This window comes from Uloborus diversus, chromosome 1 (genome assembly GCF_026930045.1).
Source record: "Uloborus diversus isolate 005 chromosome 1, Udiv.v.3.1, whole genome shotgun sequence".
In the NCBI taxonomy this organism is placed as follows: Eukaryota; Metazoa; Arthropoda; class Arachnida; order Araneae; family Uloboridae; genus Uloborus; species Uloborus diversus.
The window spans coordinates 172,084,727-172,106,743 of record NC_072731.1 but is presented as its reverse complement, the minus strand read 5'-3'; the positions used below and the strand labels follow the sequence as shown (position 1 = coordinate 172,106,743).

General features: G+C 31.3%; 1 protein-coding gene across 1 annotated transcript in view; it reads right to left on the bottom strand.

Moving 5' to 3' along the window:
• Positions 1-22,017, bottom strand: part of LOC129217105 (mediator of RNA polymerase II transcription subunit 13-like) — a 132,638-nt gene that overhangs the window by 97,091 nt on the left and 13,530 nt on the right. The window contains exons 6-11 of the mRNA XM_054851358.1: positions 17,223-17,396; positions 15,529-15,925; positions 14,249-14,759; positions 12,838-13,091; positions 6,428-6,653; positions 1,494-1,727 (exon numbers count right to left, since the gene is read on the bottom strand). Coding sequence (XP_054707333.1) covers positions 1,494-1,727; positions 6,428-6,653; positions 12,838-13,091; positions 14,249-14,759; positions 15,529-15,925; positions 17,223-17,396 — 1,796 coding nt within the window. The remainder of the gene's footprint in view (positions 1-1,493; positions 1,728-6,427; positions 6,654-12,837; positions 13,092-14,248; positions 14,760-15,528; positions 15,926-17,222; positions 17,397-22,017) is intronic.

The window sequence follows — 22,017 nt, the reverse complement described above, 5'->3', positions numbered from 1 at the left end:
ATTTTGTTTGCTATTGAATAGAAACTGGCAACAGATTAAAATATCATTTTAAATCATTGCTTCTAATTTCCTTGTCGATCAACAATGAATTTGTTTATCAATCGCGTGAATAAAGGCTTAATCGTTATTAAAATCTGCTTTAAAAAAATGCTATAATTCGAATTCTATGAAACATGGAAGTTCCAAACACATTCTATCAGATGCGGGAAAAAATCTCTTTATTCTGGTATCAAATTAAAAAAAAATTAACTATGTTTTCACTGCAAAAATTGCTAAAAACCTTTTGTTTTTAATTAATATCTTTGTTAATTAATGTCATCCAAAGATGTAACCTAGCTAAGAACACTCTCGATCAACTCTCCTTTCGAACAAATTTTTTTTTCCAAAATCGGTCCATTCTTTTAGGCGCTGAGTGCCACAACAGACATGTCAAACTTATAACCCCCTTCCATTGTTTGTCGGGGGTTAAAAAAGAAAAGGTTGGCTATGGTTATTGAAAAGTGGGGCCATGGATTGACGTAGATAGCAATTTAATCCGAGCAGAGTCAGACACAACAGCATTAAAATGCGAAACGATAATCCAAAAGGAAAATATTTAAAAATACCCAAATTACCTACAAAGCCTCAATGCATTAACAAACGGCTACAAGAAATTTAATTTCTATATGCTCAAGCAAAAAATGGCAACAAATAATACTGTTCAACTTTTCTTCAAGCTAAAATAAATCTCACGCAAAAAATGGAGGAAGAAATTTCTTTTTGAAATAAATTAATTCTTAATTTAAACACTTATAACTTTTTTTGTAGTCATTTTTCGATGTCCGGGGTTCTAGTCCTTGTGGATATTTTCGAAATGATTATTTTTTATGGGCTTTCCAACAGTACAAAAACCAAAAAAAATTGGACGATTTTTTGGCATAGAAGTATGTTCAAGTGGACATAAAATTGAGTTTTTAATTAATATCTTTGTTAATTAGCATCCAGCATGGATGAGGCTGAAATATTCGTAACCCTCGTAAAATTTCAAATTTTCAATACCTGGTTCGACCCTGAACTCAAGCCCATTCTTGAGAATTTTGCATATGAGTGCAGAAAATTCCCCTTCCCGTTTCACTCCCTTAAAATCAAAATTTCGAAAAATCCTTTCTTAGCACGCGCTTACGTCATAAAATGAACCTATGTTCCAAATTTCAGCTTTCTAGCCTCAGTGGGTTTGGCTGTGATTGATTGTCAGTCAGGACAAGCTACTTTATATGTGCAGAAGACTAGTTCTTGGATGTGAAATAATTTATTTGATAATTAATTTTATTTTTTGTACATTATATATTTATTTAGTTCACTGACAGTGCACACATCGCTTCAACAACTCATAGTAGCTAGATTTATCAAAACCTCCATATCTCGAAATCTGGTTTACTCTTTTTTTTTCTGAACCCTTGACATTTGAGATAGATAGGTTCAACTATATTATGTATTGAAGAAATGAACCTTACATTGTCTTCTCCTTCAGATGAAGAAGTATCAAAAATATTATCTAAATCATGCAATGATACTGCAAGATCTTCCTCTCTAATAAACTTTGATGGAACTTTAATGGCAGCTGGTGATGGCACTTTATCAGAATCATGAGAAATCAAAGCTTCTTGAGCAATGGCAGGATCATTTGGTATAGGGGATAGTGGGACTATTGGAGATGGCAAACTGGGTGGCACAATTCTCTCTTCCTCCTGAAACAAAAATGTATACAATTAACAAGATTAATTTGTTTGCTTTTGAACATCCTAAATATGTATACTATGTCTAGCCATTAAAAATGGCAATGACAGGAAAGCAAGAAAAGAGAAATATATTCACTGCCAAATACAACACAATAAACAAATACAATGGGGAAAAACGAAAGTAAAATATACAAATAATGCAATGAAATATTTTAAATGTTGTGCAAGAGACATAAAATGCTTTATCATGCATTTATTTATCACTAACAAACACTAATACCATTTACATTAGTACTATCAATGCTGATCCACTAATGTAATGTCATCTAAATTGTTTTTAATTACATTAATAATTTGAAACACATGCAATAAAAACTTAAAGGAAAAGGCTAAACACAGAGAAATAATTTTAACATAAAAATGCTTAACATGAAAACGTGGTTAACGAAAAGGGGTGTTGTGATATGCACAATATATTGCATAATTAAATACATATCTCTTAGCACAAATTTTTTCTTACAGATTTTGGCCTTATCATTTTTGTGGTGAATGTTTCTTTGTTCATGCAAAAATTTTGTAAATTTGTCATTCTATGCTACTGGAGCTTGTATGGATTTTTAGTGCATTAAGAGGCTCTAATTATGTGTATAGAAATAAGTTCAGCAATTCTTTTTCAATGATATGGCCATAATAAATTTTCATTCACTTTTCAATTAGTACTTTGATTTCGCTTTTTAGCCTGCTTTCCCAGTAAAAGTCAGAGAAAGAAGAAAAAAGCATGAAAGAAGGCTTAATGCATCTTGAAAATATTGCAAAAAACAAAAAAGTCAAAAAAAAAATTATTAAATAAATATCGAAAAATTAAAAATTGGGGTATTTAGATGGTCTGTCTGTCTGTCCTCCCCTAATAACTTTTGAGTGAATAATCAGATTCAAACATTTTTTTTTTTTGTTCAAAAGATCTTGGCGAGGACATCTTATTCCTATGTTTCACTTTTTGATTTGAACTATTTTTCGTTCAATTTGGAAACAATTCAAAAAAACTTAACATTAGCACCTACGGAGAATTCCAAGGCAATTCCGAACTTAGAGGCGAATTTGCTTCAAACAAACTTTGTAGGAAAAAGCTTTTGATGAAAAACATGTATACAAAATATATTTTTGATTTAAACAGTTTTCTGTTCAATTTGAACAGTTCAAATCCCTTAACATTAGTGCCTACGGGGAAACTGAAAGTCAATGTAGATTCCGTACTTGAAGGCACTTCAAACAAATTTTGTTGGAAATAGCTCTTGATGACAAACTTCCAACTCCAAGAATTTTGGGGCACCTGACTCCGACTCTGACTCCTGTGCCTGAAAATTAGTCGGACTCCAACTCCCCGACTTCGACTCTGACTTCATATTTTTTACAAAAATTTATACATGGAGGAAAAATTACCGACTCCGATAATTGGATAATCGACTCCTACTCCTTTATCCCAAAATAAGTCCGACTCCGACTACGCAAACATTGGCAGAGTTGTGTACTCTAAGGGAAATGATAGATTCCAGTTCTGAGTCTTTGAATTAAATACCTTCGGCTCCCGAATCTGACTCTTTTATCCCAAAATGACATTGATTCCGAATCCGCAGCTATGTTCTAGCTGTGAAATAATTATTATTAATATGACTTGTTTTTATTTTCATTTCAAAGTTTTAATTTATGTATTCAGTTTTCGTCGGATAAACTAGAAGTGCTTTATGTTCTACATTAAGATATGCGCAGACTTTTTTTTTTTTTTTTGACAACGAAAATTATTTTCTTAAGCTGACATTTTATTGTTTTTATTTATTTTGGAAAGTACATAAATTCATTTAGAAATTATTTTTTGGCAACAGGAGAAAAACAAAAAAAATTTTTTTTTTTTTTTGATATGATGTATTTATTTAATGAGCTTATAATTTTATTTTATTTTTTTTTTTTTTTTTTTGAAAGCGGTTAAAGAATTTTTTTTTTAATGGAAAAGTGTATTGGCTGCTTTGTTTAAAAGGTGCTGCTATTTTATTTGTTTGTTTATTAATTTTTTTTTTTACACATCTAATTTTTTAGATGAGTGAGGCGCATTTTATTCCAAGAAATCAGCTTAAAATATTGAAAAATTATGTTTGAAACAACATATGCGATTTTAGCTATTTTTGAGAATATTGATCAGATACTAGAAAGTAGATCCATATCTACTTTCTACTTATTGGGTATAAGGGAAAGTCGACTTGTTCAGTTCTAGACAAAAATTCTTGTTTAAAACCAAATTATGTATCATTGGTCAGTAGAAGAAATTTTTGACTGATAGATTTTCGGCAGATAGAGATTTCGAAAAGCTCCCCACCCCTGCTCAGGAATACCATGCTTTCCAAAGCTTTTTGTACAAATTAGCTTATTAAAAACTGGTAAAAATTGATGTACTTGAAGAGGGTTAAAAAAAACTAATTTTAAGTCATGTATGCCATCGCATGTTTTTCTTTTCTTCTTTTAAAATCAAAAATCCTTTTTTTTTTTACTGTTTCATGTGTCAAACTTGCCAATTTTCTGCAATGGGTATTAGCAAAACTTTTACGTGAGCACCACTACCTTGTCAGAGCATTTAATTGTGAATGAAAAAATATCAGCGCATAGTACAGAAACTATAATAACTATTCTTATTTATCTTTATTTAATTTAAGTAAGGTAAAATATAGTGAATGCAATATATAGATGCTTAAATGAATAAATATTTAATAAATAGAGCACAATAGTAATAAATTGGGCAGAGTATTAATAAATGGGACAAAGGTTGAATGAGTCATTACTAAGTTTCCAAAAATAATTTACTTCATAAAAATATTGCCCTTTGGTGTTAACAGTGTATCTACTGTCTGACCACGGATTGTATGGAAAAACAAACATCAGTTTTACAGCTGGAAATGGACAAATCTATTATTTTTAGCGATGTCAGCTCATGGGTGCAAGTTTGGTGATGTGTTCAAGACGGAAAATATTTTGATTCCCCTCCCCCCTCCATTTATGTGTCCTCAACGAAAATTCTACACATATAGATGTTGATTTTTACTCTGCCAGTTTTGGAATTAGTGCTTCATTTGAATTTTAAGCTTTGACTTTTGTATCAATATGAACTTAGTTTTAAATGTAGTATTTAAGCTTTCTTTTTTCTTTTTTTTGTTCTTTTTTTATGTCTGTGTGTGTGTCTCTTCGGCACTTTTTCATATCGTAGTTCCTAAAACCTAAATGTAGACAACTGCCATAATAGAGAAAGGGGTGCTGGGGGCTTTGTGGGAATACCGAGCAACTCCCGCCTGTGGAAGTAACAGAGCTACCTAAAAAAAGGTAAACGGCGAAAGTATAAAAGCCACGCTTCCAAAGGCATGCATCAAAACAAGCCCATAAAACCGAGAGAATGTCGATGTAAATTCGTGGTTATGAAGCGGTATGATTAAAACATATTTCCAATAAGTAAAAATTGATGGAAAGCCGTCGAATTTCTTTCTGTCCCATCGTCCATCTCTGAAATTTCATCAAGACGGAAATCCGTCCTGAGACGGAAGGTGTTGCACCCATGTGTCAGCTTTTGCAGAAGCAAAGTCTCATTCAAATGAGCAGAATATGCGCATCAAATTTTTACTTTTCCCCCTCATTCAGATAGATTTTTCTCATCTGGACGTTTGAAAATTCGATACAATCCGTGGTTGGATAGTAATGAACTATGTAACTTCACAGTATTTTCGTTCATTGAAGTAAGCCTTGTTTTTCAGTAAATTCTTTTTTTAAACCAAATATTTCAAATGGCCTCATGAAGCAATTTTGCAAACTGTATGTTGGGCACCACTGTTTTAAGTATTAGAATTCCCTATTTCTTTGTTCAATTGCCTCACTAAATGTTAATTTTTGAAGGCTTTAGGAAATAAAGATAAACTCTGACATGTTTAACAATGATTTTTTTTTTTTTTATGAGTGGTTGAAATGAACTTGGATATAATTGAATTACAATTTTTGAGTGGGTTTGGCAAAATTTAGAACATGTAAGTAACTTCTACAAAATATAAAATATAAGAAGTGCTGAAAATAACTGTGAATTCCAAATAAGTGATGTCTCAGCAGTAAAATCACATTACAAAAAAAGCGGATGGCTGTTACAGAAGCGGATGCATATTAATAGTTTTTACCATGCAATACTATTAAATTACTCAAGATTTCTAATGTTTTTTTCCCTTCTGTTACTTTCTTACTGTCCAAGACATTTTACCATGACTTGAAATAAATTTCCATGACTTTTAATGAAAATACTAATTTTCCATGATTTTTCCAGGTCTGAAATTTTTTTATTTTTTCTTCATGACTTTCCAGGATTTCCATGACCCATATGAACCATTATTAATAGAATAGGATTATAAAAATTGACTCTAAGAGAAATAAATTGAATTTACAAAAAAAAAAAACGAAATATAATTTTTTATGATGATGAAATTTCTTACTTGCAAAACTAGTCATTAAAAAAAGAGATATAGGTACCACATCTCAACCACCATCAACTAAAAATAAGGATGCATTTATTCATGCACATTAAGTTTTTCTTCTCCTAAAACTTCATTATTCTATATTATATTGATGAACAGATAAAATTTTAGCTTTTGTTACTGTAAATAATTTTATTTTCATTTACTAAGAAAACTCACTTTGAGATAAGATTCAGCTTTTTGACGAAATCCTCTCTCAGATGGAGCAGTTTCATCGAATTCAGTGAATTCATATGGATCCTTAGGGGCAGAAGGCACAGCTTCATCAAAGCTATCAAAATTATCTAAAGCATTATCCTCATCTGAATCATCTGTTTCATCATTATACACTTGAACAGACTTTTGTGTAGCAAGGAAACATTTTCTTTTAAAAGGTGGAGGTTCCCTACAAAAGAAGAAGAAAGTTAAATACATCCACATCTTATATTAGTTCTCAAAAAGAAATGAAATGAGCATGCTCCCGCCACAATCACTTCCAAAATGAGAAAAAAATAGCATTAATCCAAAAATGAAACTTTTCTTTTTTGCCAAAGCATTTCAGTAATTTGGAGAAAAAAAAAATCATAGAAAATTTAGAAAGAGAATTGTGGTATTGGATTTATCAAGTTTGAGATGCTTAGCTGTACCAATTAATACATGTCAGTATTAACGTAGTATACGTACAAGCACATTACATAAGGATATATAATATAGGATCTTATAACAGTAAACTTCTGCTCTTCCAGCAGTTATCACGATTATTAATTTATTTTTCCATTTCATATTTCAAAAGGTTTCATTAGCTGTTATGACTTAAGAATTCTTTAAGCACCACTCAGCATTTTGGGGCAAATTATAGAACAAGATTTTAAGCTGTGGTTGGAAAAACTACATATAATTGTAACGAAGTACAACTACTTTATTACCAAATGTAGTTAACTACAACTATAACTATTTATTTTAACGCAGCAACTACTCTACTTTTGAAATGTAGTTGCTACTTCACTACTTGACTACTTTTAGCAAAGAAACTTGGTTGATGTATTCAATTTACACTCATAATATATATATATATATATGAGGCGTGTTTTTAAAGTAAGTTCCGTTTTTATATAAAAAAGGAACGAGTACAGATAGAGCTAAGTAATTTAGAGCACAAAAATCTACCACCCTTACGCTATTTTTTGACATTGCTCCCGTGATTTTCCAAGCATTTGTCATAGCGTGGTACAGGTTTTTGTATACCTATTCGTACAAACTTACCGCCCATTTAGTCAACCATGAGGACTCTTACAGGGCTTTGTCTGGGGCGTTTTTAAACATCCTCTGGTCTGCCCTCACCTCGCTCACAGCATCTTTCATTTGTTTCGGCATCTAAAGACTTTCCAAGGTGGTCTGTGGCACAACAGCAATAATGAGCTCAGAGAACATGTTATCCCATGGCTGACTACACAGGCGGCAATTTTCTATGAATAGGTGTACAAAAACCTGTACCACGCTATGACAAATGTTTGGAAAATCACGGGAGCAATGTCAAAAAATAGCGTAAGGATGGTAGATTTTTGTGCAATAAATTTCTTTGCTCTATCTGTACTCGTTCTTTTTTTATATCAAAACGGAACTTACTTTAAAAATACGCCTCGTATATATATATATATATATATATATATATATATATATATATATATATATATATATATATATATATATATATACACACATTACATTACAAGGAAAAGCACTATTTCTGTAACAAGTAAGATCCATCTAAAGGAATTTCTTGAATCTCAAAAATAGTGCAGAAATTCCTTATTTCATAGCTACCAACATTGAAAGATGAATATTAAGGAGATTTATGTGTAAAAATTGAGAAGTAAGCGGTATGAATGAATTTAGCAAAAACAGTGAGCATACAAGAGATTTTTAAAATTAAGAAGGGTATTCTGAAATGAAGTCTGAAAAGGTGCTGGAATTCAGTAGGGCACTAATTTTAAAGACTGGGATAACTATTTTTACCTTTTAGAAGTTAAAAAAATTTAACTGCAACTTTTAGGAAAGAAAAAAAATGTTTTAAAAGAGGGGTCAAACCATACAGGCTCGATCATTTTTAATTTTTTTGAAACTCATATCCCTAAAAGATGCATATGAAAGACATTTGAAATCACCTTTATTTTTTCTCTAAACAGGACCTTTGATTTTTTAGAGGTAATCAAAAGTGGTTTTCGTAGTCAAAAATGGGACTTTTAGACCATTGCATTTTGGCCAAAATCTATTTGAATTACATTTATGTCAGTTAATTTTACACTTCCAGGTTAAATGGCATAAGATGGTAGTCTTACAAGCTGAGTTACGTGGCTGTAACTTAATAATTAAAATTATGGTAACAGGTTAAAGTTCAAAATCAAATTTAAAAATTTTACTCATTTCAAAGGGGGGACGGAGACACAAAATGAAATATGTCAAAAACTAATCACTGGAACCATGCTAATAAAAATATGTAACTGTTATTGTGTGTTTTTTTACCCTTTACAGATTACATGTCCTCAAAAATTAAACAATTAAAATAACAAAAATGGAAAAATAACAAAAATGACATTTTAGACCCCTTTAAACCAAAAGCGGTTGGAATTAAATATAAAAATTGTCGGCCAGTTGAACATTCCATTCAAGTACTATACGTGGTATATATATAGTTTTGTGTATTTGATTTGTAAAAAGGATACAGGTCTTTGAAACTGAGCAATTTTTCTAGTTAATTCATACACTAAAACAGAAATAAGAAGTGTGAAAACTTCATTGCACCTTCTTAAATTACGTATGTTGTGCTCTATATAATATATTATACTAAAAAAACCTATTGAAAGTAAAAACATAATTATTTTATGATACTTAGAAATATTTGGACATGAATGAGTAGTTCATACTTGACTGACAGCTTAAGTAGTTAATTTATATACTAGACCAGCGTTTCTTAAATTGTGTTCTGCGTAACCCCAGCGTTCCACGGAGCTCACTCAGGGGTTCCATGAGATTTGTATATTTTCTATTCACACTTTTCAAATTTGTCACTCAAAAAAATGACAGAAATAATGCCTTTGCAAAAATACATTTACCTGTCTGTCACTTTCGCATCTAATCTAAGCTTTATTACCCATCTGGATTAGCCACTATGGGAAAAATTTTATTTCTCGTCTAAAATAATAAAAAATTTTGACTATCAAAAACGGCATGAAACAGTGCCCTTAACTTTGAAATTCTTTTGAGATCAATTCCGAAACGTCTATTTTTTACCTAATGTCTCCAAAGATAACACAAAATTGGGTTTTAAAATTTTCAATCTTGAAAGAACTCAAATTTAAAATTTTTTGAACAAGCTATTGACTCCCTAATTTCGCCAAAAATAGTTTAAAAGTGGCTTTAATGTTGGACAAATTTCGGGAATGCGCACCAAATCCCTCTCCTATAACATTACCAAATATTGCCATAAATTACAATTTTTGACATCAATTTTAAATATTTTGCCCTTGATACTAACCACTCTCCCAGTACCTATGGCAAGGCTGAGGTGGCCTGATCAGTAAAGCATCAGACTTGCCCGGGTTCGGTCTTCACTGGTCAAAGGTCCAGTCTTCATTAATGGTGACTGGAGGACGTTAAATATACTCGTGGTCACAAAATCCTCAAAGTGAAATGATACCTCTGGTGGTGCTAGACCAGGGATTGCTCGGTTCCTGGTCTGGTTCAAAAAAAAATTTTTTTTTAAGAGATATTTTAATATTTTTAATTTTAAGGTTTAAAAACTTTTTCTACGTAAATTTAAGTGAATCATTAACTTATTACTTTTGTACTTATAATTTACTTTTGTAGGTAAAGGACATCAGTATTTCTTCTCCTAATTAAGAAGATTTTTAATCATATAACTCATGTATAAATTCTGAGGTTATTTATCCCTTTTAAAAACTCCCAGTGTTTCTCAGAAACACAAATAGTAGTGTACTGTTATTTTACAATAAGAAATAACAATTAGCAATCATCAATAATTAAAATGATCTCTAATTATGTATATTTAATTAGCAATTTAATGACAAATAGTTAATGTGATAGTCTCTTTGAGGTAAGAACCTGGGCATTCTCCGAAAAAGAAAACTATTGAAACACCAAGGGTTCCACAAAAAAGCGAGGATTAAAAAGGGTTCCACTAATCAAAGAAATTAAGAAACGCTGTAATAGACTGATAATCTACACGTACAAATTTTCAATACATAAAAATATACGCTCTGTACATTAACATATCTAAATTGCCTTAAACATATGCAAAAACATAAAACATACAAAATTTAAATTTTAAAAAGTGCATTTTTTATTTCTTGTTTGAGTGTAGTTTTGAAAAATGAACTCACCTAATAGTCCTATAGTTGTAATGGTTACTCAAGCATGTGGCGTTTTGGAATGCTTTACCAAGAAACATTCATAATTTTATACTTTGAAACTGAACCAGGACGAAGAAAATGACAGGGTTTCTAAATTTAGTGATCAACACAAGCTATGTAATAACGTTTTTGACAATAATGGGCATTTTCTATTAATAGTCTTTTTAGTAACACACTATCCTTCATACCTATTGCTAAGGGACATTAATTTTACTGTGATAACATTTAAATAGGGTGGCATAAAGCAGTGATTAGATGTTGTATTGGGAATTTTATTTGTAGAGTCAAACCTTTCTTGCAGCATTTTTTCAGCTAGTTTAATATACTAAGTGCTCAAAAAGATACATGCAATGTTTAGTAGCAAGAATGCAGAAGGTATACATTTCTGTAGGAATTAAAATGTGACTTTTAGTAGTTCTTTGTAAGTTAGTCTTAGTAGTATCAATTCTTTTCACCGTTCCTTTGATTCCGTTACAATGTCCATTACCATGTGATATTGCACAGAAATGCCACGCAGCTCTCAAGTTGACATTCGTTTCGTGATTACATTAATTAACAAAGTTATTTGTATTTTTACTGTTTATTTGAGTAAAGAATTTCAGTACGCCACATACTGTGTCACCACCAGAACTATAGTACTACTGTCTGAGTTCATTTTCTTAAAACTACACTGAAGCAAGAAATGGAAAACACACTTTTTTTTCCTTTCAACTATGTAGCTAATGTTTCTGCATGTGCTTAGGCAAGTTACATAAGTTAATGTACAGAGAGTATGTTTGTATGTTTGAAAATTTGGGTGTGTAGATTACCAGTCTAGTCTGTAAATTAACTGCTTAAACTGTCAATTAAGTAAGAACTACTCATTCATTTCCAAATAATTCTAAGTTATCAAATTAAAATAATTATTTTTATACTTTTAATAGATATTCTCAGTATAATATATTATATAGAGCACAATATACGTAATTTAAGAAGGAGCAATGTAGTTTTCACAATTATTATTTCTGTTTTAGTGTGTAGCAAAGTGCTCAATTTCAAAGACCTGTATCTTTTTTGCAAACCAAATACACAAAACAAACAACATATATACCATGTATAGTACTTGAAGGGAATATTCAATTGGTCAAGAAATTTTATTTTCAATTCCATCCCCTTTTGGTTTACAGGGGTCTAAAAAATGTCATTTTTCCGATTTTTGAGGGGCTGTAATCTATGAAGGGTACACAAACACACAGCAACAGTTACATATTCTTTTTATCATAGTTCCAGTGATTAGTGTTTGCCGGATTTCACCTTTGAAATGAGTAAAATATTTATATTTGACCTTGAACTTTAACCTGTTGCCATTATTTTAACTATTAAGTTACAGCCACATAACTCAGCATGTAAGCCTATCATCTTATGCAATTTAACATTAAAGCATAAAACTAACTGCCATAAATGTAATTTAAATAGATTTTGGCCAAAGTGCAAATCCAAAAATCCTACTTTTGACTACAAAAACCACGTTTGATGACCTCTAAAAAAATCAAAGGTCCAGTTTAGAGAAAAAACAAAAGTGGTTTTAAACATTTTGCATATGCGGCTTTTAGGGGCATGAGTTTCAAAAAAAATTAAAAATGGTCGAGTGCACCCATCCGTCAAACCTGTATGGATTGACCCAGAGGCATAAGTTTTTTTTTTCTCTTATAAGTGATAAACATTCCTTGCCGCAGGTAAAAATTTAGGATGTTCAGAGAAATGTTTTGTCACATTTTTTGGGAAGTAAAAGTTTTAAATGGAAAACAAATCAAATATGTTCCAAAAATGATTGGGCATATTCAGTTTTCATACAAGTGTATGAAAAGGATTTGTTTTGCAATCTTGATTGTTTTATTGTAGGGATTTTTTCGGAATTTCTAATCACTGAAAAAATCCATTTTCAGGTATTTTGTTGTTTTAATGAATATTTCAAAAGTATTTATTTCATTAGGGAGTCCAGAAGATGGCATCAAAATTTGGGATCCTCTCGAACAAATCGGGGGAATGAAGCTGTGCCATTTATTTCTAAAGTATATATAACTGAACTAAAATTCTCTATTAAATACATATGAACATTTTGCAACTTTATTTAATGCTTTAATTAAATATTATAATAAAATAATGTTTCAAAGATCTTACCACAAAGGTGCATTAAAGGTTTGATAGTCATACAAAAGTCCTGTCATGGTCATTTGTGGATTGTCATCTTCGTGTGACCGCTTTGGAAGCTGAGGTTTCTCAATTATTTGGCTTTTATTACTTCTAGGGCATGAAGAACTTTCCACTTGCTCCACAGGATCAGGTTCTGGATTAGCAGCAATGGGCGACAGTTTGGACACATTTTTGGCATTTTCAAACATATTTAGTAATGATGCATGTAAAGGAGAAAGGATCTAAAAAGAAAAAATATGTTCTTTCATGTAGGATGATCTAGCATGGCAGCATTAAAAATGCTTAGCTTTTTAAAAAAACAATAAACTAAATAATTATTTTGTATTTACCGACTCGCCTTGTGAATTTCCATCCAACAACCTATCGCCCAAACAGCATATAGTTGTGCCAGCTAAGTACAAGTGTACATACAAAGCTCATGAGAAACCGTATGATAATTAACTCAAGGATGTTCAAAACGGATACTTTTAGTTGTACACATGTTTCAAGAGAAATGCATATTACATTAATTTAACATATGATTTTGGTTAAAAAGAGAACGCACAATTAAGCTCCCATACAGATCCTACAGGGCAAATTTCAACCTCTTACAGCTGTGGCGGTACTAGCCCTAAGCCACTCACTATTTTCGGAGAAGTTTTCTAATCTCAAATCTGGCAAAGTTGCTCTCCTCGCAGATGTTGTTTTGATTCCGGCGTAAACAGTTGTCATGTGTTGACTCGCACAACCAACTAATGTAAATAATAAACTAAATGATTATCTCATATTTACCGGCTCGCCTTGTGAATCTCCATCCAACAACCTATTGCCCAAACAGCATACATTCTGGTTAGTTGTGCCAGATAAGTACAAATGTACATGCAAAGCTCATGAGAAACCGAATGATAATTAAATCAAGGATGTTCAAAATGGATATTTTTAATTGTACACATGTTTCAAGAGAAATGCATATACTGATGAGGTGAAAAAACTAGTCAATATTCATACAAGGAAAATGAGTTAGAATGGAAATTTGAGTAAACATTTTTTTGTGATGACAATACTTCCTCTGTACTTCATACTTGGAAATAAAGACAACTTGAAAAAAGATACAACACTAAAAATGCAATAACATGAGCAAGTAAAAGTCTTTACATGCTCAAATGGGAAACTATTAGTCAATACTGGCTAGGATAGATCTGATATTTCACATGTGGTAGGGAGCTACACAAGCTTTTACCGAATTGATTAAATAATATTAGATCAAGATATACAAGCTTTTCCACATTTGGGCAGATTTATATTTAAATATATCACTAATTTTTTATATGAGAAATGTACTTCCTAAAAAATAGGGTGCAAAATATGTTATCAAAAAGAAAAAACCACAACCACTTACCTCTTCTGATATTTTTCCTTTCAAATTCACACACTTGGGGGAATCAATACCAGGACTAGAATTGTTTGCTTGTGAAAATTCATATGACTGAACATTGCTCTCTTCTTTTATCATTGGCGGTTGAGGAGATAAAGTTGGCATTACCGGATCCAAAGAAGATACTGAAGCATAAAATGTGTCAGTAGAAGAAACATTTGAAAGAGATTCACTTTTGATATGGCTAAGAGGTGTTTGAAGCTGAGGCAAATTAGAAGTGCAAGAATTTGTTTCACTGCTTCTTAATTCAGGTTTTTCTGAATCTTTGCTGAGAAATGAAATGCAAATATTCTGGAGAAATCTTTCCTCTTTTTGATTGGGTTTTTGGCGATGAAAAGGAATGCCCATGTAATGTGAGTTGAATTTTTCATTTTTTAAACTCCTATGGTTTACAGATGATTCTGATGATTGATTAGCAGTAGAAAATCCATTGCCAGATGAACTAGACTGAACACTTTTTCCTTTACTAATTTTGCTGAAAAAAGAAGAAAAGAAAAGAGATTTTGAAAGTGATATGAAAAATAAAATATAAAATTTGTTTTCATCAATAAAATCTTATTAAAATAAAGAGAAATCATAAATTACTTTTTTTCAAAACAAAACATTCTTACATTCATTTTTCCAGTAAAATTTTAAATGTTATGGGAAATTTAGGTTTAAATTCAAAAAATTCATGAGTAGTCAGCCGCCATTTACGCATCATAGTACATCAAGGAAATTCTTCAACTAATTTTGAGAGAATACAATAGATTGTAAACTATACTTTAATTGAGGTTGTTATAACTAACAGAAACAATTCTTTCATGCAAATGAATTTTACTCATTAGAAGTGACCAATATTTGATAATTAGCAATTGAACAAAATCACACAAATTATTATGAAAAAAAAAAGCTTTATGGTTCTTATGTATATGTACATCAATTTACAACTTAATAAAATGACAAGAACTAATATTAAATTAAATTTTTAAAAATCCTAGTTCATCGTCATAGTTACAGCTTTCGAAGGGAAACACTAATTGTGTAAGCGATAAACCACTTTGCACTTTTATGCACACCAACATTTCTTACAAGAAAGCAAAAATTAAGAGTATAATTTTCAATACAGGCTTTAAAATAAATATGAATAAAAATAGTGACAAATTTTTACTGAATTTAAGCAAGCTTATCGTGACATTTCTTGCACGTAATTTCACAAGTAATGAAAATATGAAATAAGTAACTACACAGAAAAATTTTCTTACCTACAACATGAACATTTTATAACAGCAGATGGATCTTGAAAATCCCATAAAGTTGGACTGTCATCTGACTTTTCCGAAATAACAGAAATACAGCATTCTTGACTAACAGAATACTTGATGCAATCATGAAATTTAGGAATTTTTATATGAAAGTTGTTTTCAAGGATATTTTGAGAATCGCCCAAAAGATCTGCAGATGTTCTGGAATTATCTCTGAGTGTACTGTTTTCAATGGGAGACATTGGTGGGGTTAATAAACCAGAGGGAGAAATGTGACTTGCAGTGCTCTTAAGGGTAGAACTATTTAAATTAGATGCTTTAGAGCTCGGAAAAGTTTTAGCAATATCTTCTTCAACAACAAATACATATGAGGCTGGATATTTCATGTAAAGACCACCTACAAAAGATTCATGCTAGCCATAAGTACTTGGAATGTTTATTCCACAGATAAAAACAAATATATATTTAAAATAATGGTAAATCAACTAAGCAAAAATATTCAATCAATAAAAATTATGTAAAGTTTCAACTGAAACATCGTCTACAAACCATACATGTTTATCAACCCAAGAGTGGACATTTCATGCAAAGACTAGACTGCCTACCAAAGTTTGAGTTAGTGTATTAAGTAGGGGGAGACTGGAGATGCTTGATCCCACTTCAGTTTTCAATATTTTTCTGTTGTAAATTATCAGTTTTTTTTCCTCTCTCTCTCTCTCTCTGACAGTATTTTTAGTTGAAATTAAACAGAAAGTTTTAGTAAAATAATTTTTTTCAAAAATTTCATAAAGGGATCATGTATCCCCACATCAAAGGATACATGATCCCTTCATGGGGGATACTTGATTCCACTGAGAAAATACATAGACTTTTCATTAGATCGATAACTTATTTATAGATTTTAGTTTTCTACATAATCAGGGATGTGCCGATCAAAACTCGCTTTTGGAGCAATCTTGAGAGCAGGAAAATGGTGAATTTGGAGCAACTATGTATGCATATTTCACATACAGAAATATGTGTGACATGATAAAATAACAAAAAAGAAGGATACAAAACCACCATAACTCCAACTACAAATTGAAGCTCTCTTGATTACATTTATTATTATTGCTTTTTTTTTTTTTTCTTTCTTTTATCTAATATTTTTCTCAAAAGACTAGTCCTGTCCTGATCTACTTTTTTTTACACTTTTTCTGATTTAAATTTAGTTCACACATTTACTTTGCTGAATACATCACTGCTTTAGTGTGCATTTAAGCTGCAGTGCATTGATACCTATCTCAAAAATTTATTTGCTTCACAAAACTCAAAAACATTCAAAAAGGCTAAAAAAAAATAGCAAGCAAAAAAGAATAGTTAAATTTAAAATTTTACCTTTTCTTTTTTGGTATGTGAAAGTTATTTACTTGCTTTTGACATATATATATAGGCATATATGTTACATACTGAAATACTTGATTAACAAAGAAATCTGAAGATCAAGCAAAGGCAGCATTAAAACTTTTTATTTTTAACTGTTTGATCACCAAATTAATAATGAAATTACAATGAAAAAAATTTTTTGAGAAATGATGTCATAAGAAAAGGAATTTTAAAATACCGCAAGCAATTTGAACAATGGTGATTGCTAAAAAAAAAGTTTCTATGATTCAATCTTTGAAAGCATAGTATTGAAAAGAAAAACCACTTACCAACTAAAACTTCAACCACATTGGGATCACCTGAGAACATTTTTAATTTATCTTTCCTGTGAATATGAGGGTAAAATGAATGCCAGAGATTTAAAAAACGAGCCATGTTAGGATCACTGTACTTGAAGCACGGACCCGTTAATTTGCCTTCTATTCCATATGGGCTGAGGATAACTAAAAATATAATAATACACATAATTTAAAAGCTTGAATAAGCAAATGAGCATACTATAAAATTGCTCTTTCCAACAACTACTATCAAGTCAAACACTTCTTCAGAACCAAATATTTTTGCATTAAAAGAAGCATTAAATGAATATATTTTAGTGATGATAAAAAGGTTCAGACAGGGTTTTAGAACAGCTGAAATTTCATTTTGGAACAGCTAAATATTTCTTTTGGACTACATTAAACACACACACATATTTTGAAGCATAAGGGGATTGCAAGTTCATGGGAGAAAAACCAGGAAGTTTTAAAAAGAAAATGACAGGGGATCCTTCTTTAAACTGAGACCCTTAATACTTAAAAAGAATTAATTTTATACGTTTTTAAAATTAATTGCTTTTGATAAACATACAAAACACATTTCTCATACATGGTGCGATCCAAAAGTAATGAGCCTTCGTTTAAAAAGACAGATTTATTGAGCTGATTGGTACAATTGCCTAAGAGTCTTAAAAATAGGTACCTCTTGCAACAATGTACTTCTGCAGGCGTCTTTTCCATGATATAAAGGAATTCCTGAAGTTCTATTTCAAGATATCTGCAAGAGCTGTCTTGACATGTGCTTGGATGGACATGTCAAGGCATGCTCATTTTTTCCCCCCAGCAAGCTGTTTATTTTTCCCCCTCTGCGACGTACGCCCTATTCCGCTTGTGCCCCTAAGTCAGGGCCTAGGTTGGCCTATTGGGTAATCCAGTCCTGACTATGCCATTTTACATTTGCACTGGACAACACTAACATGCAGACAACATACACAACAAAAATTGAGAGAGAGTTCAAGCCTGCAGCATTATATATTCAGGAACTCAGATGGTGGAACATCCAACATTCGAAATTTTAATCGCTATGCAAAACAAGAACTGTTGCCACACACAAAAACCTCGTAACGGTTATCACATGCAGGAACTAACCAAAACCCAATCCAGTTCAAATGAGTGAATGGCCCAAATGACATCACTATTGATTCAATGTTGTTTGTTTACATCGGAGCAGTTTGTAAAAACCGATCTGCATGAGGCAAAAACATATTTCAGAAGAAATAACAGTAGGTTTTTTTTTTTTTCATTTATCTGAAAGAAAACTTGACTAAAATGTTAACAATATTCGACCCCGCTCAATATTAAATTTAGTTGCAATTAAATTTGATATTGAAACATAAATACAAAACAAAAAAAAAGAAACATGCGGTCCAAATTTGGCTAATGGGCGACGATCGTGTCGCAGGTCATAGTAGTCTGGCTTGCATTCTTCCTCTGAGCTGTCATTTTCCTCGATGAGTGGAAAATCCCGCACCAAGTTGGGGTGAAGATGTTGCACATGAACAACTTCATTTTGCAGATTGATGTTTTTGATCTCCTAACATATGGCGCAGTTGCCACTAAGTGTTGCCACTCAAATACAATTTTGATAAATAATAAAATTCAGATCTTATACCACTGTATAGGGGTTCCTGTTAAAGCTGATGGTACCGCTCTGAAAGCTGGGAGGCAACTGACCCGTGTTGCGCTGTAAAGCCAACAACCCCCATCACCGTCACTGTCAAGTGGAGCAAGCTGCAGGGCATGCATGCGTTAGTATAACGTGAGGCTCACTACTTTTGGATTGTAACATGTATTTAATTAGTTTCCTTAGGCAAAATATTATGTATAGTTTTAATTTCACTCTCAATGGCTTATTTACTTTTGAGCTGGCATTATATTTCGAGGTGAAAGCAAAAGTCTTACAACAGATTGGGGCTGGGCAAAGCATCATAAAACAACAGTGTACATCCCTTATCATTAAACCGATTTAGAATTTTTCTCAAAGCTGATGCATTGATATCGCACAGACTACAAATTCAAGCAAAGATACTGCTCAGACATTGGTCCACAATCATTGCTATTTTAGTTTCAAAATGCTGTGGAAGCAGGGGCACCGTGATGGTAGGTCACTGTGATCTACCAAAAATGTCCTATTCCACTTTTTTTTTTTTTTTTTGAGGATTTGATAAATTTCGAGATTTTGAAATTGCCTTTTAACAAAATAATGAAGTTTAATATCTCTTTTCATTAGGTACATGTTCGTGTTCACATTTTTAACACGCTTTTATTAGCTTCACCTGTATGTATGTATGTATCTTGTAATGGAATCTTGCAGCTCAAATTTCGCCCACTTCCTGCGATCGGATTCTTTTGATATTTGGGTCTCAACCTCAGACCCGATGACAATGCAATATTCTATAATCAAATTAATTAATTAACTCTTTTAATTGTTAGTTTCCTCCAATTTTAATCAATATTTTAGCATAAATCCAACAATGTAAAAAAGGAAAAATTTAAAAAATACATTAAAAAATGCTTGCAAAAAATATTTAAAAATATCTACAAATCTACTACCTTTAATTTTTCTGCATCAGACAAAATTTGTTCCAATGTTCCAAGGTAATTAGAACATGAAATATAATTGTTTTTAACTAATTTCATGCCAACATTTAGGTGAGTCTTCAATTGGAAATTCATTGCTGATCAGACCATTGTTGAACAAAACTTTTATTCAAATGCATCTCAAATTTTCAAAGTAATATAAATATGATTTCCGCAAACATACATCGATGACTCACAGTAGCTTCCCATCGGGGTGCCCTTGTCTTAACTTTAAGATATTACCTCGCACTTGTTTTAAAAATAATTTCGTCAATTAAGTCCCAATCTGATTCAAATTTTCATATACTGCACAAAAAAAAAACTTTGCCTGATAATTCTCTAACATAAGATGAAAAAACAGAAAAATAAAATAATAGTTTAAAAAACTAAAAAATACTCTTTTGTAGCAAAATGAACTGAAAAGTGAAAAATAATCTTTGGATGATAATAGTTGATCAATCACTTAATTTTAATGTAATACAAAAAAGCGAGGGGAGTTTCTTATCAGTTGTCTTGAATTTCTTCCATTTGTTGTCCAAGCAAAAATGTAAATCGATAGCACCCCAAGCTTTTTTGTATTATATTAAAATTAAGTGATTAGTCAACTACTATCATCCAAAGATTATTTTTCACTTTTTAGTTCATTTTGCTACAAAAGAGTATTTTTTAGTTTTTTAAACTATTATTTTATCATTCAGTACAACTCAGAGCATAATTACGCAAATTAAAAAAATTCACCCTCCCAAAAAAGTTAAGGGCCTCTCTGTGTATAAGTATCATAAGTGAATCAAGACCTCCACTTTTCCCAAAATCTGCAGGAAATGCAATTTTTTAAGCTCTTGACGAAAAAAATATTGATGAATAAAGTTTACCTTATGATTATTTACCCCTCCCCTCCCCCCAGGAAAAAAATGCTTAAAGCATAAAACAGTAACAAAGATTGCATACACCGATCTTGGTGTTTCGAGGAACCACTTTTTAAATGCAAGAAGATGAGACTGTTTCCATAAGCTTACATCTTTTCATTCTGAAAAAATAGGTTCATTGTAATCTAAAAACACATCTGTAATATTTATTGCTATATTGCATTTTTAAACTTTTTTTTTACTAAGTAGAACCTCTCAATAAGGGATACTAATGGGACCTGACATTTTGCCCCTTAAATAGAGGTGTCCCTTATTCGGAGGTGGGTGAATAGATGCATGCCGTGTACTAAGTAGTATAATATCAAATAAACATTAACTATTAACATTTATGATTAAATACTGAAAATGTTTCATATATGCTAAATAAATTTCACAATTATTAAAATTTTTAATTTTATATTATTGAATTAATTACAATTTAATCAAATTTTGTAATGACAAAGTTTTGTAGCATACAGAAATAATTTTAAAGTAATGTATTACATATATGTGCTTTATGTTATGTAGTTTACAATGTAATACTATGTGAATTACAGTTAATGTTCAAAATTTTTAGTTTTATATTCAAATCTAATTAGTTGCTGTGCACTCTTTGTCGGCCCTCAACCTACTTGACTAAGTTGTTGAGAGGGTAAATCATGCATGTTAATTTCAGCAAGTTTTTTTTTACAATACATTACTTGTTTCCTTTACATATGTTTATGTCAAACTTAACCACAATTAATTTTTAGAGGAAAAGTAAAACTTGAATTCAAGTAAATTCACTATTTCTTATGCCCGTATACATTATTTTTTGCATTTTTTTAGCTTTGTGACTGTTTCTTAAACAGAGTGTCCTTTAATTAGAGGTAAATATATGGAAGTCCCTATTCAAAGGGACTGAGACCAGAAAAAATGTCTCTTATTTAGAGGTGTCCCTTATTCGGAGGTGTCCCTTAATGGAGGTTCTACTTTATTTCTTGTTGTTGTTACTCTGTTTGTAGTACCTGGCCTAAGTTATATTTTTCAACTTGAATATATTTTGTAGAATTTAAACAAGCAATTATTTATAAAGCTCTTTAAAAAAAATTACATTGTGATGCATTGCAACATTGCGATGTAAGGTTGGCGATGCATAAGATGTAGAATGTAGTATTGCGTAAAATATGTATGTAGAAGGTATTGTAGAAATTCTTACAATGTAGAAATTCGTACATTGACCAGCCCTGCAACAGATAGTCGTAACATTATTTCATTTAAAA